Source organism: Microtus ochrogaster, linkage group LG1 (assembly GCF_000317375.1).
Source record: "Microtus ochrogaster isolate Prairie Vole_2 linkage group LG1, MicOch1.0, whole genome shotgun sequence".
In the NCBI taxonomy this organism is placed as follows: domain Eukaryota; kingdom Metazoa; phylum Chordata; class Mammalia; order Rodentia; family Cricetidae; genus Microtus; species Microtus ochrogaster.
In genome coordinates, this window is record NC_022027.1 from 38,986,943 (window position 1) to 39,009,651 (window position 22,709).

Sequence of the window (22,709 nt, forward strand, 5' to 3'; positions counted from 1 at the left end):
ACATAAAGAAGAATGTCCTATAGATAGATATATATGATCAGTCCTCAGAAAACATGAATGGGGTAAGCTATCAAAAGGGCTTATTTAAATCTATAAGGAAGACACTCATGGGGTCAAACTCAAACCAAGATTTTTTTTCTAAGATCTGAACTTAGGAAAAAAATCATATAAAGTATGACAAAAGTCATACAAATGAGAAGCATAAAGTACTTGGGGCTATGGCAGAGGTCTCCTGTATGGAATAGCTCTGAACTGTTCAGGAGTTAGCACAGCTGGCTCATGCAGATAGAAGTCAAGAAGAACAGTTTGGAATGCTGGAGAATAAGCTACAGTCAGATGGGGACTTTGTATGTCACAGTCATTAAAAAGTTTCCGTCTAGGATAAATTATTGGATGGAAAAAGAATGACATAGCAGGGAAAGATATAAACAACAAAACAAAGAAAACCTAGGGATTTCCTCCGAGGTAGCAACCAAACGTTTGCAAAGATAAAATTACTAAAAGGCCAATTCTAGAGCAAGCAGAAAATGACAGCTGTTTGAAATGCACATGCAATAGACAGCAGGTGACAAATGTCTCCGTGCCTGGATGTCCCTGAACATCCTCTCCACGTGAAACAAAGAACATATTCCAAAGACAAGCAAGCAGCAATGAGGAATCTCATGGAAGCTCATTTGCACGAGAGAAAAACATGATTTCATGGACAGAGTCCAAAGAACAAAAAATGATCAGGAAATTAAACTAATATGACTCTTAAGTTGGAGGAACTGAAACTTGGGTGTGCTCGATTCGATATAGTTCACGCTCACTTAAATTCACTGTGCTTGAGAGTCACCAAAGAGTGGCAGCAAAGCCCCAAATTTTATTTTTTATCTTAAAGTATATTGCACATACTATGATTAAGGTGTTGTGAGCTTCCAAGGATATATATGCTTCAGTTGTAAGCATACATCCAATTTGTGCTCCTCAAACCTATTGTAGAATCTCATCATCAAAATAAAGCCACAGTCAACAGTCTAGTAAACCCCTGGACTCCTACACATATAAAGATTCTTTAACTCACATGCTAGTAATAACCCTTGCTAAAAGAATTCATGGGAAGAAGCCATAATTAGAAGCTTATGCTGTCCTTGGGACACAACTGTACTTGAAGCAGAGAGATTCTTTCTGTCAAGTAAGGAGATATCTATACTGACACTCTCCACCCAGTTTTATAAATTCTATACATGGCTAGAAGAAACCCTCTCAGTTTCCCTTCGAAGTTAAGTTTCTTTGCATACTTGAAGACATGCTTCGCATTCTTGGTGTCTTTTTTTTTTTTGGTCTGGATTCTTAAAGAGAACATTTTCAAAGTCAGGATGAAAAACATGGCCAACATGTGACATTAACAGGTTTGGACCTCAGCAACCTCCTCATTTAGACTTCCCCTCCTACAGGCATTCGAGACTATAGTTTCTGACACTCTTATAAAAAAATTTCAATACAGCTACACCATAATGCTCCTTCTAGAAAAGGCAATAAAGATCAACTAAGTGTGCCATGTTTGTTCTGTAACCTTCACAGATACAGGAATTTCACTTTAAATATGAAAACATCAGATATCTGATAAGGAGTCATTGGTACAAAATGGAGCATTTGCTGTTTTCAAGTATGAATTGCTGCAGACATGGTTGATATTTAATATTCATTATAAGCAACTTTTTCTGGCTGCATCTCACTTCTTAGGCAGAGGCTTTCATAATTTGAGGACTTTGATTCTGCTTTCCTAGTTAATAATCTCCAGATAGTACATAGTGAAGATATGAAATTTAGTAGTGTGCAACACATTGAGTTTATGAAATTATTTATGCTCAATCAAAAGGAAATCTCCATATGAAAATTTCATGGTGCTGTATATAAACAAAAAAAACCAGAAGAAATGAAAGGAAATGGAATGTTAAAGAAATAAAATGTTTTTATAGCACTGCCAGCATTTTTATGTTAAATATAGAATATACAATTGAAATAATGACAAGAGTTGGCATGGTGTGCAATTCTGTAATATTAGCAACTGAGACCAGGAATCAGGAAGATTGCAAGTTCATGGAAAGAGCAGACGATATGACAAGAATCTTTTCCAAAATAATAGTAAAAAAGGAAAGAGAAAGGACGAAATAAAAGAAGGAAGAAAGCACTGACAGAGGGATCTATAAACAGAAAATATGAGTACTCATTGTAATACACGTTTAGAAATCAACATTGACTTGCCAAATACATAGAAGGAACACTATGCAGCCTGAGCAGTTTGGATTTACATATGCAGGAATGGATATGTATATACATAGCCACACAGAGATGAAACAACAATTAAATAAAAAATCTGCCATGAATTTGAGAGAGTGGGAGGGGGTATCTGGAAGGGCATACTGGGAGGAAAGGAGAGGGGGAAATAATATAAGATGATTTCAAAAATAAAAGAATCAGTAAAAATTTTAAATATATATCTATGTTTGCAAGGAAATTTGATCCTTTCTGCCTTCTTGTCTCCTGAGTCTCATCACCTACTTAGTTGCTTTTAATAAAGAAACATTAGTCATAAAATGAGCCTGGAACGTGAGTAATAGGCTGTAAAGCAAGGGATACGCTAGCACTGAGAGGAGTTCAAAGGTGGGAGTCCATGAGCGATGACCAGGGTTCAAATGAATTACTTTTCTCAAACTAAGGATATTTTATGCAAGTGATTGGTTTCTGGGTTTTAGGTTGCATTTTACAAATCCTTTTACTAGTTAATTAAGCATGATCCATATAGATTTTTAAGTGCATGCTAATAAAGCTATCATGATGACCTGTATACTCATTGTCTCTCATTACGGTCTCTTGGAAGCATCATGTCTGAACTCTTTCTTATACCTGTCTAACCCTCTTCTCAAACTATCTGATTATAGGAAATCTCTCCTCTTCAAGCTTCCTCGAATTCATCCTGGATTCTAGTTTCGGTCTTCCTACAAAACCTCAGACTGTTCACTACATATCTGAAAGAATCATCAGAAATCCTCATACTTTTCTTCTCAAATTTCATTCAAAGCCGGTTTTCATTTGATCTTCAAGATTCAAACCCCCTCCCCCAATAAAGGAGAAGGATTCTGATTTACGTTGTATGCTAGCTCATTCTCAGCACTCTGTTTTCATTCTTTAATTTTTGTATTCTAACTCAATGGTCTACTAAATGAAGTATCAACATGCCATAAAAGTGCCTATAAAGGAAACCTGTAAGAAAGCATATGTGAGGTCTTGATTCAAATTTTCCTACAATTGACTATTTGATTATATCACTGCATCTGTAGATTGACGTTTGGACCATTTTTCCACTTTAAAATTGTCATTTTTTATTTTTAGTAACTTCTTAAGAATATTCACTAAATATAAACTATTTAGCTAACTTGAAATAACTAACTATATATTTAAAACTATATGTTAAAATATATATTGAAATAGATGGAATAGAAAAGGTTACTTGTTCCTAAATTTCTCCTCCCTCTCCAGGTCCGTGGATATTTGTTTTTATTTCATATATGGCTATTTATCATTTTCTCATGCAAACCTGGAAGGTATTTGTTCCCCCAGCAACAAATTATTGCCCATATGAAATATGAACTTTTCCTTGCTTTCTCCCTAAGGTGTATGTTATTGCTGTATGATTTCTCTACTGGCTTCATAGTCATATCTAAACGTAGCCACAAAAGCTCCAATTCAACCACCTGACTAAAGATGCCATGAATAGAAATGACCATGTAGAACTTGAGACATGAAAAAAAAACGGTTTGTTGTTGTTGGTTGGTTGGTTTTGATTATGAGTTTTCGAGAAGGGGTTTCTCTTTGTTCTCTGGCTCTCCTGGAACTTGATTTATGGACCAGCCTGGCCTCGGACTAACAGAGATCTACCTGCCTGTGCCTCCCGAGACAGAGATTAAAGGCATGCATCATTATACTCAGCATGAAAAACCTGTTTTAATTGGATATTCTTTATTATTATTATTTATTACGTATACAGTATTCTGTCTGTGTGTATGCCTGCAGGCCAGAAGAGGGCACCAGACCCCGTTACAGATGGTTTGTGAGCCACCCTGTGGTTGCCGGGAATTGAACTCAGGATCTTTGGAAGAGCAGGCAATGCTCTTAACCTCTGAGCTCTCTCTCCAGCCCTTAATTGTATATTCTTAAAGAAAATAGTTCAGTGGTGATGATTTGACCCCGTTGTATAATGAAGCAACTTTGATGGTAACCCTGAGTGTAAGTCCTTCTGACTTAATTTAGGTCCTTTCTCTAGATGGAATCATTCTGTGCAGTTTAGATAAGTCCTGTGTGGAGGATGATTTGCCTTTCAGACCCATTTCCTCACTTTTTCAACAATTTAGCTCTTGATAGTAAAATGAAATAACATAAAGTTTTGTCTGACGACTGGGTAAGAACAGTCGCCAAGGCTTTGTAAGACAGGAGAGAGTGCTGGAGTGCCAAGCTCCTCTGAGAATGAAGTAAAAAGGCAAAATTATTTTTCAGTACTGGACGATAACTTCTAGAGACTATTTCAGAATTGGCTTTTAGTTTGATTTTTTAATATTATAAGGTATGTCAGTAGGAGAGTGTTTTGACTTACTGCATTTGACTGTCTAAATTGTAATGTGATCATACAAATCTCAAATACTTGTGAACGTGAGTAAGTAGGCAAATTCTGTTAATATTTTTTTTATGAATTTGGCTTTTTCCCAGAAGACAGATTTATTTTCATTCAAATTAAACAAAATGCTTCTTACGTATCTTACTCATTAAAGAAATGGCATCTAACTGTAAATGTTTCTCTTCCAACTAAAAACACCTGCTCTTTGCGAACAAAACACAAACAGATTGTGGTTCCTGGTAACAAAACTCAAGCTTTGGAATTTTTCTCTCTGTAATACTGTCTTCTTTCATCTGCTACCCTCTTCAGGAATATTAATTCTTAATATTATGGAAGCTGTGGGTTCAGAATGCTATAAAATCAAGAATTTCTTGAAAATTTTGTGCAGCTGTGGTCATGGAGTACTTCATCAATCACAGGGCCATTTAGCCTCGATGCATGTGCGAAATGAGCAAAAACTGCGCATACATCCACGGAGCTCAGTCTCATTAGTGAGTTAATCAAAGCTGGTATCTTTGAAAACAGCTGAAAAGAGGAAGAATACTTTTATTTTCCTTTATTTTTCCACCTTAGGCAAGAGATTTTTGCCACCTGCTTCTCATCCCAGTGGTCCAAACCAACATAAAGTGAGTACCTAAAATGATATGCTAAGAAGCTCAAATGTCACAGGGAGTGATTATGTCACGTTGGTGGCATATTCACACTATGTTTATTATTGGACACTTACTTTTAAATATATATATTTGAAAAAAAAATATCTGTTGCAGAGGCTCAATTTAAGCTTGCCAACAGCAACCGGTAACCTATACAACAGGGCTATCACAGTGTTTTTAACTACCAGCGATTGTGACTAACCTAAACGGCCTTTCTCTTTCGAGCTATTGTGTAGTGTTCCCGGAGGGAGAGCTGCATACCAGCCTGTTGCTTCATATTTTACCTATTATTCGCCTTCTTTGTGAAAGCATGCGCCCTTAAGTTTTGCATGGTTTCACCAACTAACAAAAATATTGAGCAAAGGGGAGCAAAAAGGAATACTGCTAATTGCACCACTGTTGATCTTAGGGAGCGCTGCAGTAAAGAGTACTCTTGATCTAATTCAGGTTGTATTTATAACTACTATCTGCGGTACCTCTAACAGCTTGTAGGGAATTGGTAATGTGTGCAAGCAGGCTGTGTGTTCTTTTTATAAGTATAGGAAGGGTTTTTTTTTTTCACCTACATGATCTAATCATATCTGGATTTTTTCCCTCCTGTCATCTGTTATTCTCTGATGCAACAACAAAATCAATCTGTTTTAAATTTACCTAAGTCCAAGTAAAAAAGAATGAAACACTGCAGAATACTATTGTAATGTTTTCATGTTGTTTTGTCTTTTTATTTGATCAATGCCACCGTTCCTCAAATTTAGCTGATGGAATTCAGGCCTTTTAACTTCTTCCTCTAAAGCTAATGATATCAAAATGAGGGTACAGCTGCCACTTGTTCTTCGATATCCTCAAAGTAGGAACAGCGAAAACAGGAAATTTTATTGGGTCTACAGTCTAATTAAAAGCCACAGCTTTGTAATTGGAATAGCTTTTCAACACTCTTTAGGATTGCTCTGAATGCTGATCTAAGCTTAAAATGTTCATTAGTAACTCATTAAAGACTTAGCTACAGTCCAGTGGGTGTGTCCTGAATATAATGATGGGCTGAATGTGTGTGCAAATGTGTAGACACATAATTAGAGAAACTGTCACATTCAGGGATTAAGGATATACAATGTGGTCTTTGAAAAGCACTGTTGAAAGCAAGTGACCCCAAGATGGTACTGTATTTTCAATTTTGCTTACACTTCAGGTCATTTGTTTTTCATTTAATTCCTAAAGGTATTTTTTAATGAGTTCACCCTCTCAGAATTAAATGCATGATGTTTTGTGTGAGAGCCTTTCTATACATCATTTTCTTTAGTCCTCAGACTATAACAATGTTGGCCTAATTACCCTTTTACCAAATAAGAACCTTGTGATTTAAACTGGTTCAGGTAATGTATCTTGAGTGTAATAGATCTGAGCCAGAGTCTAGAGCAAGAGTGTTTCAAATATCATTCAGTAGAACACTACAGCCATTTCCAATATGAAACCAGCTTAGATTAGCCAATAATATAAGCTTTATTCTGAGGCTTCATGAAAGCAGCATCTTCTAAACTAACTGATCTCTTTTGTGGTTCCTTAAAGGACAGGAACAAGTCACAGCCAGCATTTATTAGTCACTTGTTCCTGAGCTATCAATCCTTTCTTCCCTATTAATGACTTTTCCTATATAGTATACACAAGAGGCTCAAATCATAATAGTGCTTCGATCACACCATCCTGAGGTCTAAATCTCAGCTTTGTTGCTCAGTTCCCTGTCTTCATTTGTGAATAGATTGACAGGCTCAAGGTGAAACAAAAAGACATTAGTATACAATCCATAGCTTTCATAGGAAAGCATGAATTATGAATTTGCATAATTTTCTTGAGATGTTGTTACAGTTTCAATATGCAATATCAACCACAGGCTCACTTGTTAAAAGCCTGGCATTCAGTTGGATTGGCATATCTTAGGTTCTCTCTGTTTCCCACTCACTGTGTGTTACTCTTACTTCATCTTTTTCTTTATTGCACCTTTTCTCCCATCTTCTCTGTCCCCACCCTTTCCCTCTTCTTCATTAACACCACATGGGAGCAGCCTGCAGCGTGCCTACTCTGCCATGATATCTGTCTCACCTTTACCCAAAACAATGGATCCAACCAAATTGGAATTGAATCCTCTGAGGCATATTAACCTTATCCTCCTATATGGTTTACATGTCAGGTATTAGTCACAATGACAAAAAGACGTGAAAAATTTAGGAATTCAATAGGTTGCAGAACATGATAGAGAAACGTCCATGGACATAAAATTGTTAACCCAATGGATGTAGTACAGCTTGAAAACTATGAAAAGTTCTATTTCTAATTAACAAGATTTTCAAAATCAGGAAGGTAAATAATTGAGTCTCTGTCAAAAGAAGAGACTTTTTGGGAACCTGAGATGCGCATTCAGTGCTCTCCACGCTTTTCTGAGAAGGAGGAATTGGAAATAGTCAATGTACTGTATGTCACTTTACAAGACTCCACACAATGAAGCTTCAATAATTCCCAATCATAAGTTTTGTCCAAATAGAACAGTCTAGAAATTATAAATTCCCTTAAGAATTAATTGCATAAGTAAAGAGAGAGTAGAGAAAAAAAGATGTAGAATTCAAAATAACATAAAATTGGTATGACAGGTGAATCTGAGCAAGAAACTCACTCAGAATAGTCAGTCTGAAAACAACAACAACAACAACAACAAAAACCCATCAAACTTGGATCATATATAATAAGAATATCTTCTTATCTCCTTTTAAAAAGATTTTTCTAATAAAATATTCATAATTTAATAATAGGAAAAACAACTTAAAATTAAGAAATCAATGAAAGGTATGGCAAAAAGTGAGAAGCAGCTTCATGGACTTTAGAAAAACACAGATTACAGGTACTGTGACTGCTATGGCTCCACCAGATGGGCTAAACAAGAACAGTGCAGGACCTGTGGACAGGAAAACCTTCATGAACCTCAAGAACGTGGACCTGTTCTTCTCTTTCATTAAGGAGTTCAGAGGTCCTTCAAAATGGCAGGCAGAATTCTCAGATGGCTCAGAATTTCTACTCCTACATAAATACCAAAGAGAAATGCAAGGACACCCAAATAAAACATGCCACAAGAATGTTCTTGAAGCATGACTACAAGCACTCAACGAATGGAAATAATTAATAATTTATATTTCTATCAACTGCTAAGCACAATCATGAGTATATCTACAGTGGAATATTATTGTGAAATAAAATAATTAAGAAATTATACATGTTAGGTATAAATAACTTTTAAGTGGCTGGGGGGAAATGGCAACCACAAAAGACATGTATACATGAGCAATTTACATGATTCATCTAAATGATTAATTTGTATGATTTAAATGGGAAAGGTTAAGCTATAAGGAGAGAAAACAGATTCTTTTTTTTGGCTTCCAAGGGTCTGAATGTACAGGGATATCGTTCTTTACCAGGCAAGGTGCTCTTTCTGGAATACATAGTATAATGAGATAAAAATCAACTGTGACAGTTGATCATCATTCTGATATACTGAACTTTAATTTAGTTCTATGGAATATAAAATATATTCAATAAAAACAAAGTGCATTCCATGGTATGGTTTTGAAAGGGATTATTATATTAAATACGTTTAGGTTTTAAAAAAATAGGCTATCTTTTATGAATTGACGTCCTGTTTTTCTTGAAAGCCCTAAATTTTTAAATATCTCTTCCATAGCCGTGACTCTGAGGATGAAGCTTCTTTTACAGAAATGTGAATAGAAGTTAGTGCCCATCAACTCAGAGCAAATCCATACAGACTGTCCATAAGATCCTTCACTAAGACTTTCTCAATAACTGTTTGAGAGGGTCTTTTCATAAAAGTGAGTAGCTGTGAGCTTAAGAAACCCCCCAAAATATTTGGAATGCTTGAAAGGAGGGCGATGGCTCAGTCAAAAAAAAAGGATGCATACTGTGTAAGCCTGAGCCTGAGGACCCGAAATAATAAATTCTCACAATCCATGTGGGAATGGGTGAATGAGTGACCTGTATTTGCCACCTAAGCTCTGGACATGCAGAGACAACTGTGACTTTGAGGTGCACTGGAGCCAGTTCAGCCTACGTGGTGAGCTTCTAGCCAGCGACAGACCCTATCTCAAAACCCGAATAAACACAAGAAACACACTAGAGCGCATGCATCCACTCACACAGGAACACCCACAAGAAAGGGTATTCTCTAAAAGTTGTTATCAGTTTGAGAGGCTATGACATCCATAGCCCGAGTGGTCAACACATTTTAAAAACTGGAGATAATGTGAGACAATGCAAAGATATTTCCTTTCAGGAAATGAGTGTTATATAACTAAAACAATAATCTTCCTGCCACCCTCAATTTGAACTTCACTTGATCTCTTCTCTGCTTAGGTATGTGATTTTCTGGGTGCCTACTCCTAACTTTACGAGTCGAAGGTAATCTGTAGCTCATTTAATGGGCCTGAGTTTTACAATTTATCAACATGCTGACTCTGCACATTCCATTTTAAGTACTCCATATTCTCTAAGTTTATAAAGATACTTTGTATTCAGCCAGGCAAGTGCCTTACTATTGGTCTCGTGTATTTATTAATTTATTTCGTCTTTAAAATAGTCTGGCCGTGGTGCTGCACACTTTTAATCACAGCACCTGAGAGCTAGATGCAAGCAGAGCTAAGAGTTCAATGCGAGCCTGGTCTATAGAGAGAGTTGAGAAGAGCCAGGACTGTTACATAGAGAAACTCTGTCTCAAAAAAACAAAACAAAGCAAAACAAAAAAACCTCACTTACGTATCTAAGACAACTTTTGCTGTGTTTGTAAATAGAAATGCTCAAGTGAGAATTTTGAAACCTATAATATGAAAATCTCCAGGTAGATTAATTCAAAAATATTTAATGATTTTGCAAAATTTGGGATTTGTTTGCATGTCAGTTTTATAATTCTGAGAAAATTAAGGAATTTTCTTCATTCGGACTTTTACTATTTTGATATTTCTTCGATAAAACACATTTTTTTTTCTGTTTGCTGTGACTGTGTGTGTGTGTGTGTGTGTCATATGTTGCAATAAAAATAATGTCCATTAATTCTGAGCAAAACTTTTAATAGTAATAATGACAACAATAATTTTGGACATTGTCTCATAAGAGCAGGCTGAACTCAAGTTCACTAAGGTCATCTGAAGGTTATTTGAACTTCTGACCATCCTTGTCTCTAATTGGATTCCTGAAATTCCAGGCATGTTCCCTCAAGCCCAGTTATTGTGTGGCTGTGGCGTGGGCATTAAACTTAGGGTCTTCTGCATGTGAAGCAAGCACTCTACCATATAAGCTACATCCTAGTCTCAAATGTCCTACCTTGACTTTTCTGAATGCTTTATTAAATAGCTGCAAATAATACTGTAATGTTTAGCATTTATTTCTTGTACTACTTATAGTTTCCTCATTAGTATGTCATGCCAAATTTGTGAACTATTTAACACAAATTAAAATGGCAAGAGAGAAATTGTACTTTTCAAGTATTACTACTCTTCTAACTTATTCATCACTGCAAAAAGGGTAATTACTTTAATTTCATGTTTGATCTGAATCTAAAACATACATTATTATGCTTCTTTATAATGCTACATGTAAGATAGCTATGTTCTTCAGTGCTAAGCCATAGGATATGAATTGAAAAGGCAGAGTGATTTTATTTCACAGAATAATTTTTAATATAAGAACAAAGGTGTAAGAGTTTGTTATAACTAAGCTGAGTAGTATAAATATACCAAATATTCTTAAAAATTATTTTCACACATATATGAGTACGGCCAAAACCCTAAGACATTATTTCTAAGTCTAGGGACAGGTTTCAAATTCTGATTTAAATTTCTATTAGAAGAATTACTTTAATAATGAAATAGATCACACTAGTAATGACAAAAGAACAGAGAGACTATCGATAATGAAGCCATTAAGGCTTTTGTAAAACATGATGACATGGTTCGTATCCCTGGCATGCACAGAAACAAGTGGGCATGTTTGTTATATACTTTAACAGCTCCAAGATGGAGATGCAGAATCCAAGACTCTCTTGCCAGTCAGTGTAGCTAAATCAGCAAGACTCAGTCCCAATGAAAGACCTTGTCTTAAAAAATAAGTCATAAATCCTCTGAGAAATGACCTAGTGGTTGACTTCTAGCCTTCACACTCCCAGGCCAAAACAGGAACAAAAGAACAAGAACACACACATGTGCGTACACACACTTGCATACACACACACACACACACACACACACACACACACACTGGCAAACAATAATGGACTATGGTTTTGGAGGTTATTGATCATATTCAAAATCAACTTCAAGGCATTCAAACTCATACCAAATGTGTGAAGATTGTTTAAACAGAAGGCTAATCAAATCTCATTGTTCTTAATTTTGTGTGAAGATCTTTAATTACTCTGAAAACACAACTAATAAATTTCTCATAGAAATTCTCAGCTAGACTAGTTTACCTGAAAAAGCACTTTATAATTTTGATATGTTTTCTTTGGCAAAAAGAACATTTATAAAAATACAAACAAACAAAAACTCAAAAATACCCCATTACTTCTATCATGATGACAAAATTTCAGTAAAAACAGAAACATTAAATGAAAGCAAAAATGCAATTGATAGTGAAATATAAAATTTAATCTTAAGTTATCAATTAAAAACCTAGAAACAGTAGAACAAATTCCCTCTTCTTTTGAGCGCTGTCTCCTTATGGACAACTGCACAGTTAAAAAAAAATGGTCTCTCATGTCAAACCAGGACACTGTTGCTATTGAATATTAACAATTTGAATAGCTAAGAGATAATTTGTCAATCAGAATGAAGAAAACAAATGTCTGTAATATGTACTATGGTTTCTTACTTAAAATTACAATTGTGATTGGCATTCTAATACTGAAAAAGAAAGGAAACAGCAGTCTAAAGAAGAGGTTACCAATGACTATTATATATCAAGATATTTTATAATTCAATCCACACTAAATATTCAAATAGCCTATTGCAGTCACATTCTATCCGTAGCCTAAGATATTAAGATAAGATAAATTTCAGTCCCACAAAGTATTCAAAATATATAAAATATAAACATAAGAAAGTGCTATTTCACTCTTAACATGTACACATTTCTCATAAGTTATCACTACACAAAATCTCACATATAATATAGTCCCAGATACAAAAAAAAATCTTTTCAATAGTGAAACTTCGTATTGAAAGTTGTAAATAAACTGCTATCAAGAAAACATGGTGTTAGGAGCATAGTGGTATTTAACATTTTAGTATTATAGAAAATAAAGTGACTTAAAATGTATATATTTTGAAATTCTTTAAAAATTGACTAAACTGAATTATATTGGATGCGTTAGCATTGAACTCACACACCAATATCATGACACATATTTTTGTGCACAATGCATTTAAATATAAAACACTTAGAACATTGCTACTCTTACAAATCACTTATGATGGCAAATATATATATTACAAGGATGATTAGTGAACTAGAGCAGAGACGTCAACCTAACTTTTTCACAATCAGTAAGGCACCTCTTCATAGAAAAAATATAAGGCAAAATATGCAGCAAAATTAAGTTTTGACTTGTCAAGCTTCATGTCACTGTAGCAATTTAAAATGTATAGATTAGTAAAAACACTATAGTATGAAGTAGAATACAACTATAAAAATTATTTTATAGAAATAAAATAAAATATAGAAGAACATAAATAAGACACAGGCGATCCGTCTTTGGCTGTTATTAAGAACTGTCCATTATAATTAACTTAGATATAATGTAACACATTAGCTGAGATTCATTTGTAACAATAACAAAGAGACTAGCAGTGAAAAACATGCATAAAGTACTCCTAAAGTTTTTAAGTCCCTTTTCTCTCTCTTTGAAGATGCTATAAAATCATGACTTCCTGTCCATACGGTATGTTGATTGAGCACACTTTCCGGCTTCTTGTTTGTGACTCAGTATAACTATAAGGAAAGTCTGATTAAATTGAGTAGTTAAACTATTGCAGCACCATGGTCACCTTTTCAAACCGCAAATCTGTAGTAGCATTTCAATTGTATTTTAATAAATAGAGCCTGCCTGAAGTTCAGAGAGCAAAACAGTCACAATGGCCAGCCTTACGGACCAGGCCACAATAACACACACCTTTAATCCCAGTGGTGCACACCTGTAATCCCAAAACTAGAGAAGGTTTTAGGACACAAAGCTCTCATACTCAGTCTCATTCTGAGATTCCTGGAGGCAGGATCGCCATTTTCGGACTGAGGTCAAGGTAAGGGCCAGTGGCTGACTGCTTTGCTTTCGGATCTTCAGGTTGAACCCCAATTTCTATCTCTGGGTTTTCATTAATTGTGCCTCACAAACCTTTGGCACTTGAACGTAGCTACAGAGCCGGAATAGAGCTACTTTAAGGTCCCAAATTAGACTTTGAAGTCCTTTTACTATCAGTCAGGAGTACCAGGAGCTAGGGGTAGTGCTGCGATCTAGTAATTTAAGTTACTGGGAGAACCACAAATTCCCGGGCAACTCATAGAAACTCTACCTAAAAGCACATTGTAAAGATCTGCGGAGCTGGCACAAAGCTGAAGATGTAGACTTGATTAGTTCTGTTCAATGCCCTGGTTTATTTATTCTCACCTCGAAAAAGCTCCCGCCACACAAATCGCCACTAGTTTTAATTCTCCCGCTTTCCTATCAATTCTCCGAACCACATCTCTAAAATGACCTAAAATCGGTTGATTTGGGTGCAACCCTAGTAAAGCCATGAACTGAACATCATTTCCAACTTCTCCAGACTGGCCTCATGACAGATACAGATCCTATAGTTCCTGAGGAAGGGGACAGTCATGAAAAACAGAAAAGGAGGAATACAGAGGTGCACGGAGACACGGACTGTGGACAGATAAACATAGAACCAGAGACACTTCCTATTTAAAACCTCAAATATACAAATGTGTATAATGTGCACGCCCTGATTATTTTTTGTCTCCCAAGGGAAACACTGGTCAGACAATGTGGGGGCAATGTGAGGATTATTCACCTCATATCAACATTATAGGATTAGTTCCTTTACCTTATTTCCTAATTTTATCTATGCGTGGATTGCATAAGGATCCATCACTAGACAATTGGTTGCCAATTCAAGAAGTGATTTAAGTATCTCTGTAGAGTTGTAATACTTTTATCTGGATGATAACAACGCTGATACCAGTTTTGTGTAAATGTATTTATAAATATCTACAAACCTTGAATCATGAGGTTCAAATAGTTTTGCTATTGTTTGTGTGTGTTTGTTTTTTCGAGACTCGGGTTAAGGGCAAGGATAATTCTGTACTTTGCTTGTCTACTACTTAGAGGTTTAGATTTACTTCAAGGTAAATAGATCATAGGGAAATGATGGAAGATTTATGAAATCCAACCATTATGTTAGGAGTTAAATGTTTAGTATTCATCCATTGCTAAATATATAACGCTGCAATAATTTTCTTCTTCCAGATGAAAACTAGGTTTATATATTTTTAAGGTACTTTCATACAAGTTTTTCATACACCACTGTTATCTTCAGCATCAAGGAAAGTCTTTATGTGACAAATGGTGTTAACTTGTTTGTTGGCAAGAGGGGTAACAACTAGTTGGTGACAGAGCTGATTTTTTTCAACATTTCTTTCTGACTTTAGAACTTAATCAGTCTGCTCTCAGAATATAGACAGGCAGGTGATTGAAACTTCTGCCTCACTTGCTTCTGAATCCCAAGGTTGTGGAGATGGTATCGTATGCTATATGGAATGCTGTGATTGAAATTGGGTTCATCTGGCAGGGAGACCCGAACCGATGAAGCAGGTTATTTGTGAGCATTCCCGTGAGCATTGTTAATAGTTGTGTAACACCATTCAAGGGGCTTTCCCATTCAGCACCGCTTTATTTTTATCTGTAACAAATGGTAATGATAATAACAGGTGATGCTAATAAACCCATGGAAGTGTTGTGAGGAAGACCTGAAGCAAATAATCTTATGCTTGTGGCCATAATTCATTGTGATGCTTACTGTGTCTATGGCCATAAACATAAGATTATTTGGTTCGGTAGGCACCACGACTAATTATTTGCTCTGAAGGGGGAACTTCAATCAGGTTACTATTGAGAAAAGTGGATTCCATTTTTCTATATGACAGCTTCCCTGAACATCAGAAGGAACAAAAGAGATACCATCAAAGAATTTTTGGGGGGTGAAAAAAAGTGACATGAATTTTAGTTCTACCATCTGATGGTTCAAATTATGAGGATTGGCAGAACACTAATAATTTTTAACCTGTTACATCTGAGCTCTAATCAGAGGTACACTTCTCCATGTATGAGCAATCTGGGCCTCAAAAGCTGGTCACTAAAGCCCTTTCTTTTCTGCAAAGTTAGAAATGACATCACACAAGCTAAAATGGTTTCCTATAGAAGGTGGGAAATGCTCTCATGTTTTCCATGGTTCAATGTTTTAAAACATGAAAAGTGGGAAAGATAAAGTTTATCCTTAGAAAACCTCAATATTACTTGGGCTGCTAAAAATAAACAACATTAAGGTGATCTAGGTAGTCTAAACATAAGACAAGATAACTTTGGCTCTTAGGGTGAACATAAAGTAAGTATACGAGCAACTTTTTAAAGGTATTTTCTGCTCAGGGTATTGGGTACTTATTCTTTCTCTGTCTCTACCATCCAAACTCTCTCTTTGTCTCTCTTTGTTTCTCTGTGTGTGTGTGTCTGTGTGTGTGTGTTCACGCGCGCGCGTGCGTGCGCACGTACTCGTGTGCGTGTGTGCTCATGCTCCTAAATGCTCAGTCAGATTATAGGAGCCCCAGAAAGACCCATACTTATGGGCTTGTCTATGCTTAGGGTTAATTGGTACATAACAAGGTATATGTTTTAGAAAATCTGAGGTATCAGCTATGACATAATGATATTCCATACATCACTGTTTCATTGTTTTAAACAACCTTGTTCTAGCAAGTAGTTTAGAGTGACTTTCTGAACATAAATTTGTGTATATTAATATATATAATTATATTATTTTCCGAATACCAACATTAAGTGAAGCACCTCTCATGGTCAATTAATTATACATTGATATAATTACTCAAACAAAAAATAAATTGTAGGACAGACAAGGAAATTAATGTTTTAAGACTTGTTCTACAGAAATAGGATTCTTTATATATGTTATTTTATTTAATCCTCAAAATAAACTAATAAATCATTTGTTGTTCTGATTTTTAAGTAAAAGGATATAATTTAAATGACTTTAGATGTATGGATAATTAGAAAAGGAATGTTTTAAAAATCATGTTTTTTTTCCCTTTCTTATTGTATTTTGCAAAATGTTAAGACTGTAAGAGCTGGATTAGGATTAAGAAGGCATACATAACTAAATTATTGATAAACCTCCATATTTAAAACACGGTGTTTATCGGAAGATTTTACTTTCAAGTTAAAAAATTATCTCCATCTTTTAGAGATTTGTTAGCACTGAGTATACCAGAGGTGATAAGTTTAGAGGAACACTTCAAAAAACCACAAAAGTTATTTTATCCTAATTTCACACTAACAGCAGAATGAACTTCACGCTACAGGTTAGGAACATTGGCCAGACTCAGAGACTTGTCTCAGGTACAAAGGGTTTCAAGCTGTCAGTCAGAAACTGGAAGTGACCTAATGAAACAGATAATCTATTCCAGGGCTCACTACACTAGATTTCAGAGTGGCACACACAGCTGTGTCTTCTTACTTTGCTATAAGAACCATGAGACTATGGAGAGATTGACACTTTCATTTTAATGTAAAGCCAATGATAGTTAGCAGAAAACTTTAAACTGTGAAAGGGAACATACATAGAAATGTCAAATTACTAGTTTTAGTGAAATTAAAATGAATATTAAATTGAAAGCTGCACAAGAGGCTGCTTTCCTGAATAAATACATAATTTATAAAAATTTTTAAATTCTCATAGTGAGGAAAGTACCGAAAAGTTTATATAAACAATAGGAGAAAGTTGATCATGAGCTTAATCAGTATTTTCTATAAAATTACCTTTCTCCAAACATTTGCATTTTGTTTGCTTTATATTGAAAAAGATGAGTAATAAGAATAAGATGTTTCTAGCAAGAAATCATAGTTTGCATTTTTCATATTAGTTTTACATAGTAATAGACACCATTGAAAAGCAAGAGATTACTTTTTTAGGGGAAAGCAAACTGCACTTTCTCCCAAATGCTCCTTCTCTTACAGTAAATATGCAAACTTACTTTATCCTAATTAGTTAATTCAATTGGTAATATTTTTCATAGCTTGGTAAATCAAAGAGCAAAATCTGTAGGAGCTCTATTTCGAAACAAAAAGAAAAAGTAGACAAATGTTTTAGGTTCCCTTCAGATTTCAGTGGGGATTTGAAGAATTCCTACGGAAAAGTTGTAAATTGGTAGCTCAGAGTGTATGGCATGGTTCTTACTCATGTGACTATAAAGTAAGAAACAGCTACATCATCCCAAAGAGAAGACTTCAAAGAAAGGGTCTTCTATGAGTAAGTGGGACCACGGGGCTACACAAAGCCAAGAGCACTTACCATGCACTCCAGGTGCGAACAGCATCAAGAGCATGAGCAGCTGTGGTGGCCACATGGCTGTGTTCTCAGGCAAGAATGCCTCAAGAATGTGTTCCGAAGGGAAACCAAATGAGTATATTCCTGGTTCCTCTTCTGTATTCCAATAGCAATGATTAAAAACAAAGACAACAAGAGAAAGAAAAATTCCTCAAAAATAAGCACGGCTATTCCAAGTCAGACACCTGCAAAACAGAAAAAAGAAAAAAAAGAAAAAAGAAAAGAAAGGGTAGGTTATCCAAAGATGATATTTGTATGTTAGTTTCTTGAATAAGTCTTGTATTTTGTGCCTAAAACAAGTTTCCCACTTTCTTTAATGAGCAGAAATATCATATACTAAATGAATAAACAATCCAAAGGACATTACTTATGCAGTTATTACCAGTTTATACCCCAGCCTCAAGCATGTGTGAAATAATTCTGTCTCTACTGGACAAATTAATTTAAATAGTATAATGCTAAATGTAAATAGAGATTTATGGAAGGATTTATTTAAACATTTTCCACAAATAAAACGTTTACTTAGCATTAGAATAAATGTTCTCACTTATCACCACTTGTAAAATTCATGGTATTCTAAATACTAAATATGCTGTTTTTAAATAACTTCATAAGATCGTTGATTACATATTCATGTTTATATGAGAAGATATTCTTATACTTCATTGTCTAAAACTTCAATATTGAAATTCAAGTTGAAGTACTGCCCTAAATCAAAATTTTGATAACACCACAACTAAAAAAGATATCTTATTAAGCATATGCAAATATCCTTAAAATTATAAATGTAAAATTTGAATACAAAAGACTTAATGCTAAGAATTTTATATAATACTTATTTAATTGATATTAAGCTTTATTTTGCTAGATTCAAAATAACAATCTTCCTGAAATATATGACTTTATCATAAGTCAAGTTTTCACATTTTTAAAATCTTGTTGTAGCACAGATATAATGAGCATAGTCTTGGGAGACAGCCCCTTTATCTCAATTACTGTGCTACTGACATCGTGACCTTATGTTAGCCATTTAATAACTCAGGGCCTCATTTTTCTGGTATGATAAATAAAGGAATATTACTTAATATTCTTGCAAGAGTAGAAATAAGTGAAGCTTAACATTAAACTTCTAAAATGCATAAACATATATAGTGGGTAGAATAATATTGACATAGCAATTGCTACATATACAATATTTAATGATTTAAAATACAATGAAATTAATATATAATTAAAATTAAACATTTGGTATAGAATAAATGTTAATGACTAGGCTGTTCATAATCTACATGAACATAAATCTGTCTACTGTCTGAATATTTGTTCCTGAAGAATGAAAATTTTATGATAATTTTTGCAATTTACGTGTTACCAGTAGCTTATCGAAACAAACATACTTTTATATACATGAAACTTTGATTGGAACCTTTGTAAAATAATCCTGTTCAAAAACAATGAGCAGAAACAATAAAAAGACTAAGGATATTATATTTTAAGTCATATATCACAACCTGCGCTACACCTATGAACTGCTAATGACTATTTCAGAGTCATCACTATACACACAGTAGCCATGTTTCACAATATGCCTTACAGAGATGCTAATGTACTTCACAAAAATGTCTTTCTCAACCTAACTGAACGTGGAAGACTCAATATCAACAGGCGCCCTATGTGGTACAGTTAATGCCTAGAGACAGGGATCAGGGCAGCAAGGAGAAAGTTGATGATTGGAACACAGGTCCCGTCCGTCACCATTCTATAAGATGTCTGATGAGAAAAGCAGTACTCAGAAGCCAAAGGAGCTTGAAAAGAGGTAAGACCAAGTGAACCACACATTTTCAAACTGGTACTTTTAATTTAAAAATCTGATGCCTACAAATATCCATGTTTTTAGAGAGAAATACCATCTGCAGTAAATCTCGGATATGCAAGAACATGTGGCTCTTGTGCATGTTAGAACAACAAAGTGCCTCGAGCTGAATCCTCCTGCTGCTCATGCTGACTCTAAAACACTAATGTTTTCCTCTACAACCTGATTCTGAGAAGAACTACCAAAAGCTTCAAAAACTTTTCTTTTCTTTAAGTATTTATTTAAGGTTCATGGATAATATCTGAAATAAATACTAACAAAATTAAAACAGAAATAAGGACTTGAATGTTTTAGTCATATATTTTTAAAATAGTTCTATCCTCCTTGGCGACTTATAAGGAACTAAATCTAATCTTCTTTAATGCTTTCAAATATTTAATTCAATGCCTTTATGTATGCTACAAGTGTGCACTGAAACACTTGTTCATATTAAAAGAGAAAAAATGGTAGTTTGGGAAAGAATAATCTGGAATAAAGGTTGGTAAAATTGGAGATTGAAAATGACAGTATATTGCAGAATTGTAGCCACGTGGCTCGGTAGAAAACTCAAAAATATAATGTAGAACGTCTACTACAATGGAATAAAAAGCGTTTTGAAAGTAACGCAGAGAAAAACAAATTTAATTAATGGCATGACATTGAAATGTGTCAATATAAATAACCACCGCAATCTCCGACTCTAGGACAAGCGCAAGTATTAAAAGTGAGTATATCTTTGGAAATTATAGTTCTGTAAATTGCTCAAAATTTTTCAACCATTTTTTAACATTTGTGTACCTGATTTTTGGTCTTAATATGGAACTATTTACTGTTACTATGGACATCAGCAGATGCTGAGACATTAAGTGATTTCCTTAAGAACTAATAAACCAATTGCATTTAGGTAAATCTAAATATGACACGAACAATAATTATATAAGTCTTATATTGACAGATATATACTTCATAACACATTCAAATCAAATACACTATGGCAGAAATAAAATCCATTATAAGTAGATATTTGACTTGAATTAAAACTGATGCTTGTTCTGTGCATGGTGGAACATGCCCTTAATCCCAGCACTCAGGAGGGAGGCAGAGGCTGTTGGATCTCTGTGAGTTCCAGGCCAGGGTGGTCTTCAAAATGATTTCCAGGACAGCCAGGACTATTACACAAAGAGACCCTGTCTTGAAAAACAAAACAAAGAAGCAAAAACTAGCATATTATCTGTTTTTTATTTATTTAAATAGTCCCAATTTCCTTTTTAGAATCAATCTAATCTACTATTATAAAGGATAAAACAAAATTGAGTCACAAGAATTAGTCCAAATGGAGGCCACTCTGTAAGTTTTGAAGCAAGCAAGAGCCAGTATTCTGTCCACTGTATTGGAGTTGCCAAACTATCTATACTTTCTGCATTTTATTGCTCATATTGGATTTCAGTACTGATTTTATCAGGTGGTCTAAGAGTTCAGTAATGGCAACCTATACCAGGAAGCTATGAAGATTCCAGGCAAAAGAAAGAATTCAATAAATGACAAAGCCCTTGTTCTCACTTAATGCTGGGATTTGTATTTGAAAGTTGAGTCATAAATGGCACATGAGAACACACTTGTGCGCCAGAAAGTTGGAAGGGCATTTGATATGAGTTGCGGAGTTTCTGATTGAAAGAGGGATGGAATCCTATGCTACAGTTTAATCACAATGCTTTTAGAAGGTTAATTTGATCGTGGTATTCAAAAAAAAATCAGAGGAAGGGAAAATTCCTTGGACAGAGTCAGTAAGCTATCTGCCAGTGTTAGTGAGGTGGGGTTCCTCACAGGGATTTCAAGTCCGGGACTGTAATTTAAAGCACAGACTATTGCATCCCAAAACAATGAGAAATATCACTGTTATCGATAGTATTTTGTCAGAATGGAAGAAAATGAATAAATTAGTAGAGAAAAACAAACAACGGCTCTGAATGAGCCAGAAAGACCCAGGAAAACCATCAAATGGGAAAGAGGAGAGAAGCTGAAGAAATGGTGGCATTTTAGCTAGCATTTGCTGCTTCCTCATTCTTCCCTGGGACTCCCCACTAGACAAGGAGATCACAAGATCGCAAAATTCAATGAATTTCCAAGATCATTTTTATTTTCTTTTCTTTCAATTGATTTTAATGTTAGACTTGATTTCAAAGTTACACAAAACATCCACTGGACACGTGATGAAGTCTACAGTTTGAAATAACTAACAAGAACGTGATGTTATAGTTGGTTAAGACAGATGTCATCTCCATATAATTACATTTTAAATAATCACATTTATTTCTGTTAGCAAACAAATCATTTAGGATGGTAATGCGAATGAGAACATTTCTTGATTAAAGGTCCCCGTTGATTGTCTTTCTGACAGTGTTATGATTCAGTAAATGTTTATTAATATTTGCAACAAGTGTGAATTTGTTGATATTGCTATGGGGGCCTTAGGGCAGTTCATCTTTTCTCCACAAAAGAGACTGATGTTTTCTACAGGATCACTTTCTTGTGGAATTGCTCTTGAGTTAACCTTTCTTGAAATCCCACCAAGCACTAGGATGGAAGTTATTTGCATGAAAATCTGAATAAGGTAAGATCTGTCACCATTGATATGTTTAATCATAAATCAGAACATCTGGTTTTAAGCTAAAGACACACAAATAACCTGTGCAATTATTATGGGAAATAATTCAATTATCAACAATCAGATAATTTAAAATTAAAAAGGATGAATGTTATAGTATACTCAAAAGATCCAAAATAAATCCTTTGCTCCTTACCAAAAAAAAAAAAAAAAGTCAAAGAAGGAAGGTTCG

General features: G+C 34.8%; 1 protein-coding gene across 19 annotated transcripts in view; it reads right to left on the reverse strand.

Moving 5' to 3' along the window:
* Adgrl3 (adhesion G protein-coupled receptor L3) overlaps positions 1 to 22,709 on the reverse strand; it is a 745,864-nt gene that overhangs the window by 454,811 nt on the left and 268,344 nt on the right. For all 19 annotated transcript variants that reach the window (XM_026785275.1, XM_026785272.1, XM_026785262.1 and 16 more), the window contains one exon: positions 17,985 to 18,205. In XM_026785275.1, coding sequence (XP_026641076.1) covers positions 17,985 to 18,039 — 55 coding nt within the window. In that variant the 5' untranslated portion in view covers positions 18,040 to 18,205. The remainder of the gene's footprint in view (positions 1 to 17,984; positions 18,206 to 22,709) is intronic.